The 23452-nt window shown below is 44.5% G+C and overlaps 1 protein-coding gene across 1 annotated transcript in view; it reads left to right on the top strand.

Annotated features, from left to right (window-relative positions):
• Positions 1 to 23452, top strand: part of LOC146185615 (RYamide neuropeptides-like) — a 90497-nt gene that overhangs the window by 51402 nt on the left and 15643 nt on the right. Inside the window, exon 3 of the mRNA XM_084606521.1 lies at positions 20005 to 20095. Coding sequence (XP_084462647.1) covers positions 20005 to 20095 — 91 coding nt within the window. The remainder of the gene's footprint in view (positions 1 to 20004; positions 20096 to 23452) is intronic.

Here is a 23452-nt window from a genome sequence, read left to right on the forward strand (position 1 = left end):
TGCGCGTTCCACGAAAGAGCATGAGGGAGTTCAGACCATTTCAGGTTTCTCCTCTTCATTCCCACTCCCCTCTGGACAGGATGCAGTGGTTATTTAACTCTTTTTGTCCTCACCTTGACATCTTCCAAAACTCGCTCTGTTCATTTACATTGGATGTTCGTAGCGTTGTATTCTAAATAGTACTTTATCACTTAAAGCTCCCACTTTCTAGCCTTAAATTGTATTTACTTCACTTTTTGCTTTTTCTCCTGTTCAATGCTGTCTGTATCGTGAACTACTTTTTATCCGTTTCTTACTTATATTTCAACTTTAAACTTTATATTCGAATCTTACTGCCCCTTGTTCAATTTTACTTCTTTATTGTATTATTCTGTATTTCTAGCCTGTGTTTTAAGTACCATGCACCTGTTGCGCCTGGAAGTGTTGTTTATTTTATGTATATTTCTATATTACTATAATCAATGTCAGTTATTTGTTGTTGTTTTTTTATTCTCTTCTATCTACCGTTTTTTTTTTTTCTCTTTATTTCCTGGTGTGCTAAAAAATTCTCTCACTGTGTATATAAGTGATGCTACTCATTGTTCGCTTACTTTCCGTGATACTTTTCGTCTGTTTCATTTCATGTATTATTTATTTCTTTTTTTGTGTTCTCTCTGTGTGTGTAAACATATTTGTGCTTTTTCATTTTTGTTTTTTTTTTATTTGTGCTGCAGCACAAAGACCACATGGTTGTTCCTGCGCACATTAAATAAAGATTGATTGATTGATTGATTATTATTATTATTATTATTATTATTATTATTATTATTATTATTATTATTATTATTATTATTATTATTATTATTATTATTATTATTATTATTATTATTATTATTATTATTATTATTATTATTATTATTATTATTATTATTATTTACGCGCCTCCTCTCTATATGCCCAGGCTTCGAGATTGTAAATGTCCTTCTGTTGGGGATCAAATTTTCAGTTGCAGGGCAGCGCCTCGTTTGTCATCTCATCTCGGAGACCGTTTTTCGAGCTGGGATTAAATATTCACCATTATCATCAACATCGTCCTGACTACGCCCTTTGCAGCACAAAGGTTATCTATGAGATATTACGTTCCCCAGTACCGCTATATCTGTGTATAGCGTCATGATAAAATTTGTTTACTGAGCGAACCTTAGCCAATTCCTCAATCAATTTAGCTACCTTATCTTGAACCATCTTAGTCACGACATCGCCCTGTTTGTCATTCTGTACATCTGAGTTTCTCCAAGGTGTAATGGCCACTTTTGGGCGATGTCTGCTCCTTACAGCTCGCCCTAAACAAAGTTATGTGGGTAAATTACTTATCTCGCTAAAATTGAAACAGTAAGCACTTATCCGAACCACGGATACTATGTGTCATGACTAAACTCCAGCAATGTGGCATCACTGAACATCAGATTACCCCTTCCGCGATCCACAGGGATTGCTTACTGCGCTGGTATATATTGTTCCAACCCTGAGAACATTAATGTCTGTCATTCTTGGCCTCTACAGTGCTGCTTATCCGGGCAACGACGGCCGTCCGTCTGAATTAGTACAGACAGGCGAAACGGCAACTGTGGACCTCTCAGCTTTTCCGAGCACACTGTAACGCGTTGCGCCACAGATTAAGCCCTGATATGCTGCTCCCGCATATATTCGTGAAGCACGATTAACAAATCAGAAGGCGGTGTTATTAGCTCACTGCAGGTGAATGTTGAATCAGTGGCGAAAGTTCGAGGTAAAGTTTTTTTTTTTAGTTATTATTTCCCTTCGTGCGCTGAGCCGATGGTAAAATAACAGACAGGCACCGTTAATCAGGGGCAGACGAAAGGATTACACTAGTAAGCTCGACTACCTGGCCGTCTGCCGCAGTCTGGGCAAACGGCTTTTCCCAAGAGTTTCTTCCTTCGAAGGTATGCAAACCAAGTGCAAAAGAAGCAGCGCAGCTGTTCATCTGAAACTGCATTCGCAATCTCGCCGACCATACTGCTCCGAAAGAAAAACACCAAATCGAAGTTTCGCTGCACCGCGATGGTGCGTTTCTGCTGAAACCGTCGCACGCAAGCAGATTTATAAGCACTGCAGACACATGATCGCGTCTTACATGAGCGGGGCCCTTTGTTCGTTCCGTCTCATCGTTCGCGCTCGTCCTGCCCGTTTCCCAATATCTTTTAAACTATATGCCTTTTAACCTTGCCTCTTCTTTGCACTACAAAGAGGACAAAAAACACTTGACGCCTAGACAATTTCCGCGCACATTAAGCGGCGTATATCGCGACTTCGTGTAATGCACCAACTTGCCCCTCAAGCCGTTATTTTGAGATACCCTTCTTCTAAGTTCACGGCCCCAGTAAATAACCCCTCCGTACTGGGCCAGGTGATGCTGGCTGGGCCTGTTTTTGAACTTCAATATCTTCCAGTTGCATTATCAGGAGTCGCTTATCTGGCAAACGTCACCAGTGTGTTATAAAGAGCGCGTCATCCTCTTTCTTCTCCACCGTTCCATGTCATTGTGGCTTGGCATAATACAGAACTCCGCAGAATTGAGAAAGTGGTAACTGTGCTGTGCATAACTCGTGTGAGAAGCCACTTCAGCTGCAGGCCTCGTTTTATTTCCTGTGCTGTTAATGTCCGATTTAGGTGTACAAACAGCAAGTATAAGCCCATGCGGTCTCAAAAAAAAAAAAGAGTTTATGGTTGTGTTTTAATGCTGTCGTCAAATATTTGCTGCAGGGAAGGCAGTAGAGGTCTTGTTCATACATCCTATACCGCAGACGCTCCCCACAGACTTTTCAGGTACACAGAAATGAAACGTAGAGATGCTTTTGATTTAATTGTTCTCTGGTTAATTACGACACCTTGCCGAACAGTTAAAGGTGGCTCACTATTTCTAAGAGGACGCTCAAACACAGCCACGAACCTTGTTTGAAGCCTCTACTGAACTCGGAGAAAAATCAACGTCAAAGCGACGCAGATTCTTCCCCAGAAATTCCTCGTGCAAAGCAAGTACGGAAGGTCGTAGCTATCGCCGCAGCCGACCACACCGCGTGTTATAAACTGCAACACACTCTCGCACTGAGTATCGAACGTCGTTGTCTCCGTCAAATTCCATCCATGCGCAAAAGCTTTCGAGCGTCCTGCTTTCAAGCCTTGCCATTTTCTTTTCGTTTATATAATAACAGCACATTACGCACATCATGAGACATTTTTCAGCAAATGCGTTTATATTTTTAGGAAACAGGAAAGAGTTTATATCTACAAGGATATATTTCCAATAGGGAAAAAATCACTTGATTTCCTGATCCGCGCTTTAGACTGTATCAATCTGAAGTTTTCATTTTTATTGACAGCATGCAAGCAATTGTGTCATGACGTGATAATACACATCATATGTTATTTATATTATTCTCAATGATATGATGGGGTACAATATGATATGATATAATATAATACTATATATGTACAATAGGATACGATATGACGATTATGATACTATATTATACATGACCTCCAACCATTTCCTTGGGCGCTGTTCTTTCAGTTCCCCGAAAACTTTTCGCAGAGTTGCTGATCTGTACTACACCTAAGAAGTAACAATACTTTTTCTCCGAACGAAAATTCCTGACATGGAAGCATTAATTAAATTGTAACAATTTTCCTCTGGCAGTCAACCTGACATTTGGACGAGCGGCATAACTACCTTCGTTGGTAACTGGCGATCTTTAAAACAGAAATCGTTGACTGGGATTATTTACATCGAGATATGACTCACCGAAACAAAAGCCTTGATATTGGGGCCCCTGCAGTTTTACCGGTGGATTGCCCTAAAAAAAAAATCACATCACGACTCGCACTTTCCTTTTTATTTTTTTGTAAATGGGGTGATGTCGCCAGCAACGGTGCAAAAAACGCGCTTAATGATGCTTGTGTCAAGTATAACCTGCATTTCTTTGCAGCATTCAGCACGAATGTGCCCTTGTGCTCATGGCTCAAGGTGTGAGGTTTTGAGAAATTGCACGCTACAGTATGAAAGAGACACACGGGGAAGCAGCACAACCAACGTACACATGACAAACGTGAGGTTTGTCAAAGCACTATAGTTTTTATACTTTTGAATGTGCCCATGCATGGCTTGCTGACATTCCCTGCAGCTATCGAGCATTTAGTACCGGTTCAACGTTCTTATATTACGCTGTTCTTTTAGCATTTTTTTTTTTTTTTTTTTTTTTTTTTTTTTTTTTAGTGGCGACGATATTGTCCTTCCTGTAATGCCGCCGCCACGTGTTCGCTGATTTCCTTCTCTAACAGTGAAGGCCATGCCTTCCTGAGCGCTTGAAATCACACAAAGGTTGCCATGCAGAAAAAGAGCATCCTTCAGACTCGGTTAAAATACTTCTAACAGGCACAAAACGGCGCCATCTCACCAAAGTGCTTTCTTCTCAGCTCCACTGAAGACGGCAACGTCCTCACAGTGAGCGCAGCGCAACCGCAGAAATGATATGCCGAGCAAATTGAAGCTATAGCAAGGCAAATTACGAAGCCAGCTGCTTCAAGCCATTTTTATTGCTAGTCTATAAAGAAGCTCTATAGGTCTGAATACGTTCCTAGTAACTCTCGCATCGGACGAGACCCACAGTGATCGTTAGTCCTCAAACCCTGTCAGGCATTGTTCCTCTCCTCGAAGGCGTGGCGCTTGCATGAGAGCTGACTAGGTCACAGAAACATCCTCAGTGACGCTGCTGATTCTGGTTTGATCCTTCTCTTTGTTCCTCCTACTGCTCGTCCACTCTTTTTCCCTCTAGCTCCCAGAACAGATCTGCCAGTTCGAGCCAGCTTCTTGTTAACTCTGCCGTCTTTTACCAACGCAATAGCATTAAATTCTGCTTGCTCAAAAAAAAAAAAAAAAAAAGGGGGGGGGGGATTAAAAATCCAACTTCGGCGTCATCAACGTCATGAGAGAAAAAATTATGAGGGACACTTAGGCTATTCCTTTTAGAGTATGACGTAATAGCGTAAGCTGCCAACCCAAATATAAAGCCCCGCTTTAACCAAGTTATACAAAAGTGCCTGCATGGCCTAGGGCTAACGAGAATGCAAAGATCCTGGCAAGCTGATTCTGGTATCATCCTCTCCTATGATAGGGGAGCCCCGAGTTGTCAGCTCCTGCCAAACGTAATATCAGGAAGCCCTACGTTCAGTTAGTGCTCGGCCATGTCAGCTGCCAGCTACATGCTTGTGATTTTTTGCTCACAACGCGAGTTGTTAACTGATAGGTGAGATGGCTGTTCGCTGACTAGTCGCCGAGTTTCATGGCGTCACAAGACCAAATGGCATGCTTGTGTTGGCAGGTGCTGCCTACTTACGTGAGATGGGAACGTGAGATGAAAATCAAGCCCTCTATGACCCTTGGATTGGGAGTTAGACACGTTGCTGCTTGGTTACGGTGGTGTTTTATATCCACATGCTGGATGGCATTTCAAATAATACGGTATCTTGCGACTGTACGCTAATAAGCATGTTTGAGATAACAGAGGCGCTAGTTAAACGATTACTGATTAAGTGCGTAGCAAAGGGCATATACGCGAAAGACGAACCGCGAAGGGGAGCCGGCCAACGAGGCCATAAACGGTGTCGCGTCATACGCTTGCAAGCAGAGCTAAGTGTCCCTCCCCAGTTTTTCCCGCGATGTTTTGTTTTAAGGTCCCCCATCGACGATGTTCAACTTGGAGACCTGCTTCTTGTGCACGTGTCTCTCTTTAAACATTTGTGACCTTTTGGCGCGTAAGTGAAAAGTTTTGCACTTTGATTTTTAAGATTTAGCCGAGAACAACATACGGTTCATCACAAAACGTGTATTTACAGCGGATGCAGTCGGCCTTGTCCTTTATCCGCACTAGCCGCGTACTCTGTTTGTACTCAGGTGGCCAGTGCACCGGCCTTTGCGCAGGCGACGAGTCGCCTCGGGCGGATTCGTCTCGGGATCCTGCTTAATTGCGCCGGACGCGACGATGCCTTAACGAGTACCGCCAAAAGGCGCCCCTCTAGACTGTCCCGGGCGCCCACTTTTACCACTACCAGAGCCAGCGACACGCAATTAGCTGGTTCGTTACAAACGCTAGGACTGAACTGCCCCTTCTTTTTTTATTATACTTTGCAATGAAGGATGCTGTTCCATTACGTCGGACGCGAGCGCATTTATTTTGGGCGGAGGTACTATTTACGCAAGGAAGTAAAATACTGGCGAGCAGATTAATCGGGCAAATCGGAAACGTGAATGCCCGCGAGCGAAACTGTATTTCGAATTGTATGTTTTCACTAAGCTATAACAATATTGACAGATTCTTTGCTTTTGCTACAGCTACATTTCGTGGAAACGTCGTTAGGAATGTATACACCGAAAATCTCCGATAAGGCGCGAATATCATTGAACGCAAAACTGCGGCTGATGGCGGGCTAATGTGAAATTGTAAATTTGGGTATGGATTACAAAAGAGTGCCATTTTCTACCGACTACAGCACGTCTAACGTGCTACGAAAGCGCTATCTACGCGTGATGCGTTTTATTGCCGAAATGCTCGATGTTGTCAAATGCTGTTTGTCACACCTCCCAGTCGTGAAAATCTGACGAAAAGTTTTTTGTTACGACAGAATTTCTTTTCGGTTTTTGACAAAAACAAAACAAAAACCTGTTATGACGACAGAACTTTCTACAATAACATCAACATTTTTGTAGTTACAATAAAAACGTTGCAGAACTATAGATAACAAAAAACTACTGCAGAACAGTGCCCCAGAACTACAGAAAAATCTGACGTTTTCCACGGAGCTATATAATATTTTGCAGTAATGTTGACACGGTTATGTAGTTTTTTTCGACTAGGCTACAGCATTTTTACTCATTTAAAGTAGAGTGACACCCCATAAGTCATGTTACAGACCTCATTCACTATCAGATTTAGAAGGTGCCGGGTGGGGCAAACCTGTATTGCAGCAGTTCTAAACTAAAAGAACCGCAAAAATAAGGTTTCAGGCTGGTCTGTCGCTATCTCGTTGATTTTGCTAGTAATAATTAAATTCAAGTAATTATGGCGGATACTGCCGCCAAGGCGGTAACCTTTTTGACGTTAAAGTAGATGCAGATCGGCCGTGTGTCCGGAGATTGATATCATTCGCCACTATACGATCGCTGCGCGTGCTTGGCTTGCAGTCACTCGCTACTGCGATCACTGCGCAGGTTGCAGCAAGATACATTCGTAGCGCAGATCGATCGAAACTGTTAGATTGGTACTTTACACAACTCATAAACGGGTCATCTTTCTGCGTGCAACAGTGCAAGCGATGACGAAATTATACATGTTCACAAAGAGGCATTAAACTCCTCACTAATGGCATAGATCGTAGAGTACACACAATTTATTCGGCTGCAGCGGATGATGAATGCAACGTAGACATATCTCGAAACACGAAATTAACAAGGCCGCAAAGACAAAAATAACCTCTTCCCATTTAGGCATAAAGCGCATGCACGACCGCCCCTCTCGTGCTTATGCAAGCACTCACACGCTGGAATTCACTCACAAAGATCGTGCGTCAGCATGTCGCGCTCGGGTAGATACTGAGAGAGACTTCGAACCAAACTTCAGCGGTTAAACCTTTCACATTGCCTAAGGAATTCATATTTTCCCCAAAAACGCACACGTTTCTTGAAAAAAAAATCACACATAGCGACCAGGTGTTGCCGCTATAGAGGACGCGTGGAAGAAGCGCCAAGGACGGCAGAGGATGTTAGCGCAAAAAAAAAAAAAAAAAGAAAGAAATGATTGCCAGTACAAAAAAAAAAAAAAAGAGAAAACTTTGCATGTTTTACCAGCAGCCTATATAGATTTATTTATTGAATACTGTGGTACCCCGAAAAAGGGATTTAGCTGCCTCTAAGCACCTGTTCGTGCGGTTCAGGTTGCTCCAGCTGCCTTCGCCTCGAAAAGACAGTATTATTACAGGCTATTACGCGGTCTGTTGATTCCGGGGACATATATAACGGGAGGCTTTTACAGGGTTTGCGTAGGTAAAAACATCCCCTGAAAAACGTCCCCGGAAGATACGGTCTCGGGATAAAATGTACCCGGAAGAAAAGGTCCCTAGAAAGCGCCAACTATGAAAAAACGTCCCCAAGGTCAAAATGAACCCGAATAATAATTTCTTCCAGAACTGATTTCGCAAATAACTGCACATTTTATTGCATTTTTTATTGACTCTAATAGTAGATCTAGCCATCATTTGGGACGCGCCTACAAGGACTGATCAGAAGGCATTCTGAAAAAGAACATGCGATCTGGCTAGTTTTATACAATGCGTTTTGTACAGCTTATTAAGTATTCATTAAGAATATTACTCGCTGAGAAAGGTACCACCGACTGGGCGCGGGGTATTATTGGAAAACCCGCCGACAACAAAAGGCGTCACTAGAAAACCCTCCCTGAACTTACAGTGACAAAGCTCATCTCTTCATGTGACAGTGGTGTAGAATTCTTTCTGCACTTCCAGTGATCATGGAGATGCTGTAAAAAGGACAGCAGGCCCAGCGTTAACCGGTCGTTGATCATGGTCACCCTAAAGCACCATTTCAAGCGTCTGATTTACCAAGTCGGTGGTCCGCGCGCCCTTCCCCTCCCCCTCCCCCCTCGCAAAGTGAAGCCGAGGTGCTGTCACTGTTTCTGCCGACATCACTTTCTTTTATAAGATTCCCGCGACAGTTCGATGTTTGGTCACTTCCATATCAATATGCTCTGTATAGCATAGGTTATTGTAGCCTCCCACGGAGAAGCCCAGTGAGTTTCTAATAGTAGAAATAACTAAACTATGTGAAAAGAACAAAAACAACGGCGGGAATCAGAAATACATACAAAGTTCTAGTTATAATCATATAAAATGTAACTTAAAATCAGTAAACGTCGGCGGAACTAAAACGATTGACCCCTAATTATAAGCGGAGCAGAAGGCGAGGAGCATGTTAGACGTTGTGGTAGGTTCGGGGACCATTTTTGAGGACTTTTTTTTTTTTTTGTCAGTGACGATTGCTCCGGGAACATTTACTCCGGAAGCGAGAGATACACTACGCTAGTAAAAGTTGAGTTTTGCATGGACAGCCGGAGCAAGAACTGCGCATGCGCCGTTACAATGGCAACCAGCTGCGCCGCTGCGCTGGTGTTTCAACGCTTCCCGCGCCGATCTCCACTACGCCGAGGCTTGACGTCACACCTTACCGCCGAGCATGCGCTGTTACCATGGCAACCAGCTGAGCCCTTGCACAGGTGTTTCGCAGCTGCACTTGGCTACGGAGCTTGATGTAAAAAAAAAAAAAAAGAAAAGCCCTGAAGGTACGCGCTTTCCTAATGAGGTGCTCCATGCATGCGCAAAAGTTGACGTTGAGCGCGTATACTGCACGCAGCGTCTTCGCCGGATGCGAAGAGCTGCTTCGGATGACTCCGAACTCGCGGCTTGGCGTGAAAAGGCCTGTCAGCGTAAAAGCGTGAAGCTCGAAGGAGCGAAGAGGAAGCGAGAGGATATAACGAAAGTTTGACTTAGTCTCGGACCGCACATTTAGACTACTCATTGAAGAAATGCGATTGACTCGGTCGACCAACGAGAAACATTCAAGTTTACATTCTGGGTGTCAAAGGTCGAAACGGAGGCAAACTATTTTACAGACCACCAATCACACTTCATCTTCATCAAACCTATGAACCTCGAGGAATTCTAAGAACAAATTTGTGCTTTACACACATAATATACGCAATTATACCTTTAATTTCTTAACCGGTACAGCCAAACCAAAGCTGAACAAAGCTCAGCCAAGCTAAATGCAGCTCTCGCTACGTATGTCCTGGCCTAGCTGAGCTAAGCCACCGATAATTTTTACCGGAACCCAGACGCAGTAACCGAGCACCAGCTGCATGAACCGCAGAAATACGTGTTCAAGTGTTACTGATTAATGTCATATATATAATATTCTGCACACCGCTTCACATCGCGTTTTATGAAGCTATCGCCGCTAGGCGAGACCTATTGTACAAACGGCTACAATAATGGGGCTGATTGCTGTGAAGGGCATGTCGCGCGTGCAGGTTTGTTCCCGCTAACATTGCGTGCTTTTCTACCCTTCAAAGCGCTTGTAGTCTCAATCAGGCAATGGGGAAGAATATTAGAGACAAGCCTCCCGAACACATTACGAAGGGCGCTTTAATGAGCGCACGTAGTCATTGGATTCTCCTGTAACTGCTATAGCAACGACACACGTTTGCCACCATCTGCACCGAAGCATGATTCTCAGACCAGGCTGACCACGGATCCCATCTGATAAGTAGAGCAAATTTATCTTAACAGTATTTTTGCATGGTTCGTCACCACTTTGTCGTCTGTTGGTGGAGTCTGCAGATCACGAAAGAGAGCACGGTGAGGCCAGAAAGAAAGAGTCGTCCTGTCCCGCAACACTCATGTATAAACAATGAAAGAACACTGAAACTACATTATCGCGACACTGGCATCATTCCAGCAAGGGCATGCAACAGCGCAGAGCATGCAACTGCGGAGATCAGAGACGGCGATTACAGGGCTAGAGGACCATGTCGATATGAAAGCACGATGTAATGTTGTAGCCGTAAATACCATGGTCGCGCTCCTCGCCAAGCATCGCTGTTCGATGCCTCCTCTTTGCTTCTTTACATAAGAAAAGAAAGCCCCGCAGGTTAACGAGGCAACGCCCGTTGTCTGTCGTATGCGGTGAGAGGGATAGAAACAAGACGAAAGGTAAGAGAGATGGAAAGCTTAGGCCTGGTGCAGAAAAATGAAAGGGATTCACCGAAGTGCTGCAGCTGTCCTGCGGAACGACAAGGGGACCAGCCACAAAGTCTGTTCATCGCTGCCATTTTTCACTCCTTTTTCTTTTTTTTCCCGAAAGAAAGCGCGCTTCCATGCCGCAGTCTTCCGTTGTTTTGTGCATATATCTACTTTTCTTCCAACAATTATTCTAGACACTCAAAATCATTTGTTCATAAATGCAACCAAAGCTGTATTTCCAAGAGTACGCATAGTTAGAGAAGACTTTGTAATCCCACTGACCTTTTAATATAAGGAACAAATCATTTGGGAAATAAATGTTGCCTCCCGCTGGCCTATAGAAGCCTACCACCACCACTAAAGAAGTTATTGGGCATGGCGTGATACTATAATTAAGGAGGTGCTTTTAAAGGTCGTTTTAATTAAAGTTTCTCAGGAATCGCCGAAGTTCTAATTGGACTGGGGTATGCATTCGGCGCTAGTATTATGGAAGCGGTGGCGAAACCGCTTTGCCACACTCCAAAGCGAAGGTGTTGCGACATCTTCCTCGTTGAATGCAATAGTCTATACTCGCACAACGCTTAGCAACTTAAGAATGTTTTCTCTGCGCGTTTCACGCATTTTCCAATTACCGCTATGAGGAACGATAAATTTAACCTAGACGAGAGTGAGATAAGAACGCATAGGCTGCAATATTAACCAGATATTCCCCGATTATATGTACCAGGATCCTATACGTATACTAAAGGACTCTGGCTATGCTACACACGTGAGGAATGGGATGTGAGTTTAAATAGTCAAAACGAAACTTCAGTTTAGCTAGCTATCTACAGCTAGTCTATCGGTCCTGTGGTCTATAGAAAGAAAGGACTCGCACAGACTGCCTGCAGTTTATAGATAAAACTGTGGCTCCTAAATATTTGAGGAGCGCCTTGGGACTGTTCCCAGCTAACAAAGATTCGTGTCACCGGCCAAGAATCTTCCTTTGGAGACGTGAATACAAGTGGTTTAATGCTGCCTTTACTGATGATGTTCGTTTTTCGAAGTGCGGTTAGCGGCAAAACAAGTTTGTGACAGTTTCTCCGAACCAGCAGTTCTATACATCGCAAATAGCAGAAAGGTGTACATTCGCCGAAGCTGAATCCTTTCTAAAGCATGAAGACGTATCACGCGGGAGGCCTAAAAAGGTTCTCAAAGGCGATTAACAAGCAGTCTGAGTTAAGGTTTTATTTCATACTTATAAATTGCAGATGGAGCATAGGGAACGCAGGTATAAAAGTTGATGAGAAGAGCGCCTTCCTTTAGTGTTTCTTACGCTCCGTTTCGTGCTTTTCAATTTGACAATATGTATCACCAACTAGCCCCACGAACCAGTTTTAAGCAGACGACGTTAAACGAGATGACTGAATGCTTCGGAAGGTCTCACAAGGACTTTCATAGAACTTACCACATGGAACCAAGTTTGACAGATGGAGGAGACAAGGGGTATTTTCAGTTTCCGCGCCTTTCGGTTGGCTTGAAGCTTACGCAGATCTAGCTTTATTTGCGCCAGAACACCTTTGTAGCAAATTATCGTGGGCAGAGTTCACCGCGCGCTTCAGCAAATTATGTTGTCTGTATTTGTGTCTTGTGTCCAGACAGGCAAGTGGAGTACATTTCAGTTTCTGAGTGGTTTCCATGTGGGAAGCTAAAAACAAAATAGTTCACACAAAAAATTGTCATGGAAACGTGCACTGACATCGCACAGCACACGGACGCCACTTCGTTTCGCTTCCATCGAAACGAATCGAAACGAAGTGGCGTCCGTGTGCTGTGCGATGTCAGTGCACGTTAAAGATCTCCAGGTGGTCGAAATTACTCCCGAGCCCTCCACTACGATCCCCTTTATCTTTCCGCTTTCACTCCCACCTTCCTCCCTTCCTTTACGGTGCGGTTCAGGTGTCCACAGAACATATGTGGCAGATACTGCGACTTTCATTTCCTGTGAACCAATTATATTATTTAAATCAAGTACAAAGCAGTACACGGAAGCTATTTTTTTTTATTCGGTTCTGTTCACACTTTTCGGGTTCGGCTCTGGGTTTGACTCCGGAGTAAAATTCTTTTCCGGTCTAAACCGTTTCAAATGGGCTCTATTGACTCCCAATAAAGCACGTATATTATTAATGCTATTTAACATACTTTGCTAAACAATGATAAATATTTAACTGTAGGGTGATACACCGCAAAATAGAAAAAAAAAAGAGGAATTTCGAAAGGTTTAAAATGCATCCGTGTTCTCGACAAGACACCACAAATACACAGAGGGATTTGTAATCATATTAGAAAGAGGGACGGTGCCGACATATAGACATCAACAGCCACACTTTATATGAAGCACTTCTTGTTCTCAAGCGCACCGTAAGAACAAGAACTTAAACTATAGCATTTAGAATGTTGCCGTTAATGACTTACATTACTGACCGATCAACACAATCTTCCTTGATTCCAGGTCCCCTTCCTTTTAACATGCGAATTTTTTTTTAAAGGATACTCAACAACAGATTATATACGCATCATCATTCAGGTGATACCAAAGTGATGAAATCATAATTTGCGCATTATACAGCAACAAGTGAGCAATTACATTCTTTCACACAAATGCACCCATACAGCTACAATATATATATATATATATATATATATATATATATATATATGAGCTTTCGCTATGTGTATATATATATATATATATATATATATATATATATATATATACATATATATACATAGCGAAAGCTCTATGTATATATATATATATATATATATATATATATATATATATATATATATATATATATATACACACACATATACATAGAGCTTTCGCAGAAACAATGAAGTTAAACGAAAATTCGTCCTTGAACGGGATTCTAGCTCAGGATCGCAACCTCTCTGGGCCCTTCGATTTATCACGTACGCTTTAATCCCATTATTCCTTTTCCCCAGTTTTGGGTAGCCAACCGGAGGCCTTTCTGGTTAGCATCCCTGCCTTCCATCCTCATTTCTATCTGTCTATCTATCTAGCCAACTCCTTTTTTAACCGTGGTTTTCTATGAGAACATCACGGGGCACGTGAGCTTGTCGGGGCATTGTTTATAAGACCGGTAGGAAGGAAATGATTGTTTAGGTCATCCATCAATCCCACCGTATCAAAACGAAGGCAGATTTTTCAACACCCTTTAGTCTTCGATATTATGGTTTGAGACTGTAAACTATGCGTCTTCTTCTGCATAAAATGAGTCTCCAGTCGGGACTTGTTGTGTACCCTTCTGGTCCTTGTTTGTTTGTGCGCGGTGCTGCTTGTTTATCTTGTGTGTTTAATGACGTAGCGTGTGTACAGCGCCTCATAAACCCTAGAATCCGTTCACGTGTGTTATCCTTGGCCTGCAAACACAACCTTTTTCTGCCCGCTTCGGTTCGAGAAACTGAGCTTCGCGCTCTGGCTGTTCTCACGACATCCGGAGCTTCCACGTAATTTTTTGCCTAAACAGCGGCACTCCCGGCTTGCTCCGCCATCTTTGGTGCTTTGGGTGCCGCTTCTTCTAAAAGTTTTGTTTTTCAAATATGCGTTTAGCAGCACGGTCAGCGTCCCTGGCTGCTCTCGCTTTTCACTCGCTATAGCGTTGGTTCCCACTTTGCTAACTTCAGCAAACATTCACGTCGGGAAGCTAGCTCATAAAAGTCGAAGGTGGCGAAGACTCAGAAAACATAAAGCGAAAGCCTACCGTTTAGAGCACCTGGCACGGGGGGCTGCTCAGACGGTCGAGTGGGCTAAGGTGCAGAAAACGGAGCTTTCTGGTGAAGACTGCACTATGATAAAGTATTACAACGGAGTTTGTTATATGCAACCCTCCCCGTCAAATTCACACCGTAGGCTGTCAATACCCGCCCTAGTGACAATCTCCTTCGTGACAATCGATATGCCACCTGACTGCGTGCTGGCCTGCGGAGCACTCACTATGAGTTCTTTGGATCTAGCCAGCCTGTCATAATACACCGAGTCATGCTTCCATACACTATAAATGAAATAATATCTCATGAACATTCACGTAATGCTGCGTTCTGCCACGCCTTCAGCAACGAAGCAAGTGAAGTACGCCCGAAGCCTTTCAAGCAACTAACAGCAACGACCACCATTGAAGAGTGTCAACCGCCTCCTGCCCTATACATTCCCTCGACGTTGGACCCTCCTATCGACTGAACGGTATAACATGTTCTCGCGCTTTTTTCAGGCTTATTTTGTTAATTCGTCGTCAACGACGAAATAACCGACGAAATAATAACACCACTGGGATCCCCATTGGTGTCAAACCATGCGAGCGGCACATGCGGAGAGCAGTGCCGGCCTTAGGGGTGGGCGGCCGGGTGCAGGTAAAAACATCCCCGGAAAAAAGGTCCCCGGTAGAAACTGCCCCCGAAAAAACGGCTCCTGAAGAAGTGTCAATTAGGAAAAAACGGCCCCGTGGCAAAAATTGGCCCTAATAATCATTTCTACCGGAACTCAAATGGAAAAAAAAGTACACACTATTTACCATTCTTTCTTGGTTTTGAGGTAAATATAATCATCATTTGGAACATGTGTCCTCTGGGCGCCCGAGATGTTTACAAACACAGCGGAAAAGCATGATGAAACAGCCATCTTGCTCTTTATATGTTGCGTGGCCCCGAGCTCCGCAGCTCGTTAAGCCATCATTAAGACAGGTCTGACTAGCTTGGTAATATTACCCTCTTCCAAACCTTCTCATGGCGAGGTTCAACCGTTCCTTTGATGATGGCGTAGAATCCTCGCTGCCGTTCCGGTGGTGATGGAGATACTGTATTGGGGAGAGCAGGACGAGGCTTATTCGGTCGTGCACCATAGACACCCTAAAGCATCTCTCCAAAATTCTGGTCCGGTAAAGCTGGTGGCCAGCTGGCCTTTCCCCCGCAAACAAAGCGAGGACAAGGCGCTTTTTTTGTATGAACGCCTGCATCAGTACTATGTTCGGTAATTTCCCAGGCGACAGGTGGAAGCGCTGTAGCATACATCATTCATCATTGCAGCTCGCCACGGGGAAACACAGTTCACGTCCTACAGCGCAAAGACTACAGTCCTCGTTCGGGGACCATTTTTCATACTTCGCAAATAGGCACATTTTTTCCGGGAACGTTTTTGCCGGAACCTGCGGGCGACCAGTGCGGTCGCACAGGGCGCCATTGAGAATGTGACGCCGATCTGGCCTGCTAATGTCGCGCTACCCCTCCCCATTCGTATGACCCTCACCCCTGAACTTCATTTGCTATGCTGTATACGTCAATAAGGGTGAAAGGGCGTTCCCAGACACCGCTTGCGGAGGCGTAAGGACGTTTCAATCTGGACACTATCAGCGAACAACATTATTACGCCACATTTTTTGCATCTCGCAGGCTTTTTTTTTTTTTTTTACGTGGTAAAAGTATATACGTAGACGGTATCTCGTTCCAAGCATGTCATATTGGTTGGTTGGTTGGTTGGTTTGTGGGGTTTAACGTCCCAAAGCAACTAAGGCTATGAGAGACGCCGTAGTGGAGGACTCCGGAAATTTCGACCACCTGGGGTTCTTTAATGTGCACTGACATCGCACAGCACACGGGCGCCTTGCTTTTCGCCTCCATCGAAAAGCTGCCGCCGAGGCCGGGATTCGATCCCGCGTCCTTGGGAACAGTAGTGTTTTCCAAAACGACTCAGGGTCTGGAACCTCTCAATTAACACCTTAAAATTTGCATAATTAAGAGCTGCCGCCTAGGTCATGACTTCCAAGCTACAGCCACTTTACAACAGCACTCATTTGGCCTTACTCTCCGAGGAAAATCCGTGGCTTTGTAAAAGATTACTTCCACAATTTCTCCTTGGGTAGCATCTCATATTTATTCATTGACGTGCGAGTTTTAGAATATAGATTCATGAACTGATCATGATAGTCATATAACTGAAGTTGATTCTTCTTTTTTTTTTTTTTCATCTCACGCCTTCCTTTTTTTATAAGTATTTGTAATACATCGACGAATGTCCTCGGGCACAAACTGCTATGTAAAGAAGGAAAAAAAAAAAAGAAAATTGTGCTGTGGCACAGCAAAAGTAGGGCTCACGTGCTCGGAATCATTTTTGGAACGGTTTCCTCGACTGCTTGGACTCAGAGTTGGGTCCCAAAATGTGTAAAGTATGTGAGCTCAGATCGGTTCCCATTACGGGAAAAAGTACTGTTTCTAGTGTTGTTTTCGAGTTTGTTACGGTTCCCCTTCGACACTCTAGTGTGAAGACATCATTGCAGTCAAGCTGACAGTTGGTGTTCAATGTCTCAAAGTGGCATTGGCTATGGGAGACATTGTAAGGGAGGGCACCTCGGCTTCGTGCATTGACATCACACAGCACACGGGCGCCTTGAATTTCGCCTCCATCGAACCGCTACCGCCGCAGTCGGGATCGAACCCGCCACCTCTGGATCAGTCTAGCGTCCTAAGCACTGAGACACCACGGCATGGTAGCCGTCAATATTGCAGTGCATTACGGACAGTAGAAGGTTGGTATTAAAAACTTTCCAATCAGTGTCTCAGCAAAAGGTTTTGTTTCTCTCGCCTTTCACTGCGTTTCAATCTGTTCAGTATCCTAATGCGGCCTCGTCAGGGGTGGAGTTCCTCGGCCACTTTTTGAGCACTCAGTCTATTGTACCTTTTCGAGGTCGTGTATCAGCCGAAATAGCGTGGCATATAATACCACGACCACGAGCCTTTGTCAGCGCGAAGCAACAAGGGAGGATAATGCAACGCACACAGGCAGTACGCGTTAGTGGAATAGTTGAATGGTAGTGACCCACGCGAGAAACAAGGGTGCACTCGTTAAGTGCTCCATACGATGAACCTAGCCAAATGGAGGCATTCAAGCACTCGTGAAAGCGGGAAATAACGCCAGCTGAGTTATATGACACGACATGACATGACGTTCGTATTAGAATTTTGATGCGCTACATAGTGCTCCTATAGTAGCCTGCAAACGACGAAAGTACAAAGTTACCCCATCCCATCGCCCCGTGTACGTCCTACGCGTGCAGTGTCATAATTCGCTTTCTCTCTCTGACGTGCTCAGAGGTTGTGTATCGAGAATGCTTACACAACTTTTTGTCATAAGGCACTACCTTTTATCTGTCCATAACAAAGGACTTTTCATTTTCAATGAGCAGACTTTGACGGAGGCATAATACACAAAGCATGAAAGAAACGTGAAATGATCTGTCTAAAAGCCATTTCTCCTCCTGTCCTTCTTTACTCATCTTCAAATAATTACAGATTTAGGCCAGAACACTCACCGTCTATACTAGCCTTTCATTCATTCAGAGATTTAGAGCTGCAGAACATAACAGAACAAGGAGGAAAGGTGATTAGATAGCATCAAAAAATGCACAACAGCAGGGCCGTTATAATGCCTCAGAAGAACAGACTCCATATAAAAAGCTATGCGATATACCGCATTGATACAGCCACAGCCAGCACCATACAAAAAAAAAGGAAGAAAAGAAAGAAATTTGCATCAAATATCAAGTAAGGTTTTCGTGTTGCTGCAACATACAACATACCTAACATTTGTGGTCAAGATTCGAATCTTGACCACAAATGTTAGCTGCGTGCAGCCAAAGTGTCCCCGTATAGAAAACCAAAGTCATGAGATTACACCTATTCTCGGTGTCGGTTAATCTCAGATTGCGTGGGATGATCCTGTATAGAAATAATCGCCTCAGGTGGAGCAGATGAGCAGAATGCACAACCCACGTACTCCTTACAAACGGTTTCTGTTCATTTTCGACGGCCCTAGAAGAAGCGCGGCGGAGTGGGTTGCATACAGCTTAAGCGTGCTCACTTATCGGCAGAACATGGATCCTGTACAGGACAGTATGGCATACTGTACCACGTAGGATTCTGTATACAGGGGTCACTATCCCAAGCACGCGTGCACTTCTGCTTTTGTCCTCCAGAATGTGAGGCGGGAAACGCCTTCTAGCACCTATGTGAATGCCTGATTCGCGGAAAGCGGACACCATAGTAATCGCATGATTGTATACAGCGCAAAAAAAAAAGCATCGGTGTATGTCTTCAGCGTAAAAGATATGATGAAAGTCTTGGATCAAACTGTAGTCATGAGGTGCCACAATCTGTTGTAATGCGTCAACGTCAAGAGACCGTTTTAAATAGCATAGGCCGACGAGGATGCTTATTGTTTACGCCTGTTAGGTTAGTTTCAGTCCAAGAGTATTCGTCGTGCATTTTGAGACCACGGTGAAGAAAAATTTTTTTTTAAAAAACTGGTAGTGACGGGAGCACCATCACCATAACGGGCTGCAGTCTATTTATAATTTCTGATGCAACGATAAACTTGAAAAACATGAAAGTAGTTAAAAGAGTAGATTTTTTCATTGATCCAAGGTTTAGGTATACATATGTGGTCATTGAATACGGCATTTTTGAAAAAATATTTGGCCTATTCCAAACAACCTTGAAATGTCAGAGAGTAGAACAGGGCGCTAGCTATCGCTAAACTTCTTTACAAAATATATTTTGCTGCCACCACGATCTTCGGCCCAAATGCTGAAGATCAAGGATCCCCTGATAATTTTCAACTGCGCGTGTTTAATAAGGCGACCATAGGATTTCCTCAGTTCTCCTGTATTGAGCCGAATGCAGCAAATACTGAGACATCGAAGTTTAGAAAAATGGCACTCTACAACAATACATTTAGGAAGTGAGCTGCGTTCTTCACGTACGGTCTGTTGAATAGATAATAAATATAACATAGGACTTGAGGTAACTGTCGCCTATATAGTCTAACCAAAACTAGAGAGCACAGCTGGTCGCTTTTGTTGGTCTGTTTTGTGTTTTCTTTTTAATACTGCCTAGTTTCCGATTTAGTCACAGAGCGACAGAACTTGTTGTCTTTATGGGAGCAAACAAAAATATCGGCCACAGAGTATTTTCAGTGACAAGGAATTCCGCTGTAAAGCCTCCCAGGAGTGCGCCTCTTTTCAATAAATATTTTATTCCCTGCTTCTTCCCGACCCCCTCTCTCTCGCCTTATCTTGTCTGACTCAGGCGTGTCCAGAGACCTGACAGTGAACTTCTTCGGTGACTCAAGCATATCCTGCGCCTACACGGGGTTCGCAGACATCTACAGGTGTTCCAGGTGAGGCGCCAATTTTCCTTCTCCTGTTTCACATCAATAACGTAGGCAGACAGCCAACGTGCCACAATGCGAGATTAGACCACGCCTGCGGACGTTTATGCAAAACGTGACCCTATGCAGGACACACTTCCGTGCCTCTCAGATTTAGTCTGCCGTGGCTTTTTAAGGAGGTCAAAAAAGAGATAAACATTTATTCCGACGCAAGATTAATCTTAGGCCAAGGTAACCTGTACCTTTGGCCAGGGACATTAAGCCAAGCTGGTCTATCTGCGGTACGTCTTTGAAAACAGGAGACGGTTATTGACCTGGCAGTCACTTTTCTTTTGCTGTATAAATTGTTTGCCGCAAAAAAAGAAAGAACATGATCTCTGAGTGCGGAAGGACTGGGAAAACATCCTTTCTCAAGTATTTCCTTCCTTCAAAAGAGAGCCGTTCATGCATTGCGTGTGTTAGCGTGCATGTGTGTACAAAGCCCCACCCTCCAGAAGCTCCCACGGCAAAATGCACCTCCAACATGGAAGCCTTCACCTAGCCACGAATCAACCACCTCCACTCTCTTCCCACCTTCATGCTTCAGAGCTCCACCCACTCACTCTCTTTCGCCCTGCACAAACATCCCCATTTAAGACCACCAAATACACCAATCATCCACATTCACCCTCTAGAAGGCTTGTGCCCCCCACTTGTCACCTTCACTTTCACTTTCAGAAAGCATCCTTCCACCCGCCTCCACCGTTCAAAACCCTCGACTCACCAGAACCACACGCTATACTGAGGTAAAGAGCTATGAAAAAATCCAACTGGCAAACGCAATGGGAGGGGGATAAGTGCAAAACCTAAATGTGCAACCAATCGGAGGTTTTTACGAATAGAAGCCGCGTTGAAGCGACGCTGCGGACTAGAGTAAATAAGGATCGGTTCACGAAACGGCGGGGTTTGGTTCGTGGCCCGAATGTTTACATCCAGACGCTGTTGCCAGTTTCGTCGTAAAAATATTTGTTACTCTGTAAAATGGATGTTTGTGATCTATACACGTACAAGAGCCGCTGCAGATTACTGCGGAAAACTCTAGGCGCCAGCAACGCAGACAGAACATACGAGCAAAGAGCTTTCTTGGTGCACTTAAGCACTCACATGAAAGAATTTTCAAAAAAAAAGTCGCCGAATGCGCCCGACTAGCGAGCACATCTTAAGCGCCCAGGGCTCCGTCCGAGACTGCTTCCGTACTATAGGTCATATTGCGCCGTTCTCTTGTCTAATTTACCACATAGTCAAAATTTATTTGCTACTTGAGAACCACGAATGGACTCAAATTAAACACTAAGTGACAGTAACTGCAAAACATTGTAGGTTATTTTGTGTGAAGCAGCATGTTAAATAAAAATCGTAACGTGCTAACTACCTGATCACCCAGTTTTGTCGTCCACCTGTTTTCTCAAAATTCTTCATCTCCACAAGCATTTGTAGAACCTCTACCACCCTTCCTCCAATACGTCCGTTTTCAAACTCTACACAGCGACATCGTTTTTTCTTGTTTATTCCTGTACGCCTTCTAGAAAAGAGGGCTTATAATTCACTCGCACTTGCTACCGTTTGTACTTGGCACCCGAAAGTGCCGTGAGAGAAAGAGGATCACGATGGATGACAATGTAGGAGAGGGACCGCACCGGCATTAATGTCCACCTATGCCTCAGGGAGGAAGCCAGCTGGCTGCCTGTTCATAAAATGGCGACGGAGACCCCGACCGTGGCATGCAATTAAAGTACGTGCTCTGGGTGAAGAGGCGGAGTCGAGTGCTCAGAAAATACGAAGTCAGACTGCGAGTAAAAAGCATGTCCGAGCTCATTGCTATTTTGGCCCACCTGAGGTGCAAGGCTGATGGCCCGGTCGTGGATGCCGAGGCCTCCCCTATTCCTAAAAAGTTTCACCACAGGCCCTCTGACCTTGCTCGGAACCTCATCCCACAAAAAAAAAAAAGAAAACAGCATTCGTTCCAATCAGAGCTTCTTGTAATCCCATGACCTAGTTTCGATCTTTTCTTGAGCCATGGACCAACTTTTCCCTGACAAACTTACCGAGTTGAAATAGAAACCTAGGAGGCGGATTTCAGGCTTCAAATGGAGACCGTAAGCAGGCTGTGGACTGGATGGTGCGCACCTAAAGTACAAGATGGCACTATTAGACCTTTTGACCTTAGCCCCACTGACCCTACGTAGACCCCGTGATGTCCAGAACGGAAAAGATCGATGTCTCATCCAGAAAGACTATTATCAGGTCGTCTGCATAGGCAAAAATAGGAGCTGGCCGCCTGCTGGCAACAGGGAATCGGCCAATCTTACTATGCCGGGAAAGCTGCTGCCAAAGAGGCTCGAGTGCGAGCACATAAGAGGAAGGGAATAGGGGACACCCCTGCCGGACTCTACGGCCCACCTTTAAGGCCTGTGAAGCACGACCTGACACGTTGACTGAGGCAACTGGCCTGGAATATAGCGATCTGACCATGCGCTGGAAATCATAGCCTATACCAGCTTCCTCCAGAACTTGGAATAAATATGGAGTCGACGTTCAGGAGCGCTATGGGACGCCAAGCTCGCAGGTCACCTCGACTCATGCTTGAAAAGGAGAGTGATGAGTGCTTCCCTTTGAGTGTGTGAAAGCGTGCCCTAGCCTAGACGCCCGTCAAAAAGCTGTGAAAGGGTTACGGAGTAGCCCCAAAAGCATGACGTAGACCTAAGCAACCAGGCTGTACGAGCCTGGACTATAATTCCAATTGAATGTATTAACTGCCGCCTGGAATTCGACCTCATGTAATAGGGCATCTAAGAAGTAAACCCGCTTTGGGGGATTCTCGAATGGAACTGAAGTTATTGCCGGAGGACGAGCCTAATGAAGGCTTGAATTTAACTGCCGTATTGTTTCTAAACCAGCGTCCGGCGTGTTTGTGATGGAGCCCGTAATTAGGTCTTCCAAATCAGTGAGAAAAGTCTCCGACGCCCGCTAAGAGGCGTCGGAGGAGGTACCTGCTACACCAGTGTTCTCTATCCCACTGATCAGCGCGCGCCATAACGCGGAGACTATGCCAGCTGCGTTCCAGCAGCTTCCAGAACCGGATGCGTTGCGAGACCAGTGCTTCAGTGACTCCCCAGTCGGCAGAGAGAGGCTTGAAGAGCGGGAGTTTAACGTTAGAGAGAATAGAAATCTCTTTGCGCTCCTCGCTCTCCCGCCTCACTTTTGCCGCCTTAAAACAGTCACGCACTTCCAGTGCCGTCTACGTTTAGATCGGAATTAAGAGAATTTCGAAGGATATCAAAGAATTCCTTAACAACTCCTTGGTCATCTAGATGTAACGAGTTGAGG

Source organism: Amblyomma maculatum, chromosome 6 (assembly GCF_055883805.1).
Source record: "Amblyomma maculatum isolate TAMU_Amacu chromosome 6, ASM5588380v1, whole genome shotgun sequence".
Lineage (NCBI taxonomy): Eukaryota > Metazoa > Arthropoda > Arachnida > Ixodida > Ixodidae > Amblyomma > Amblyomma maculatum.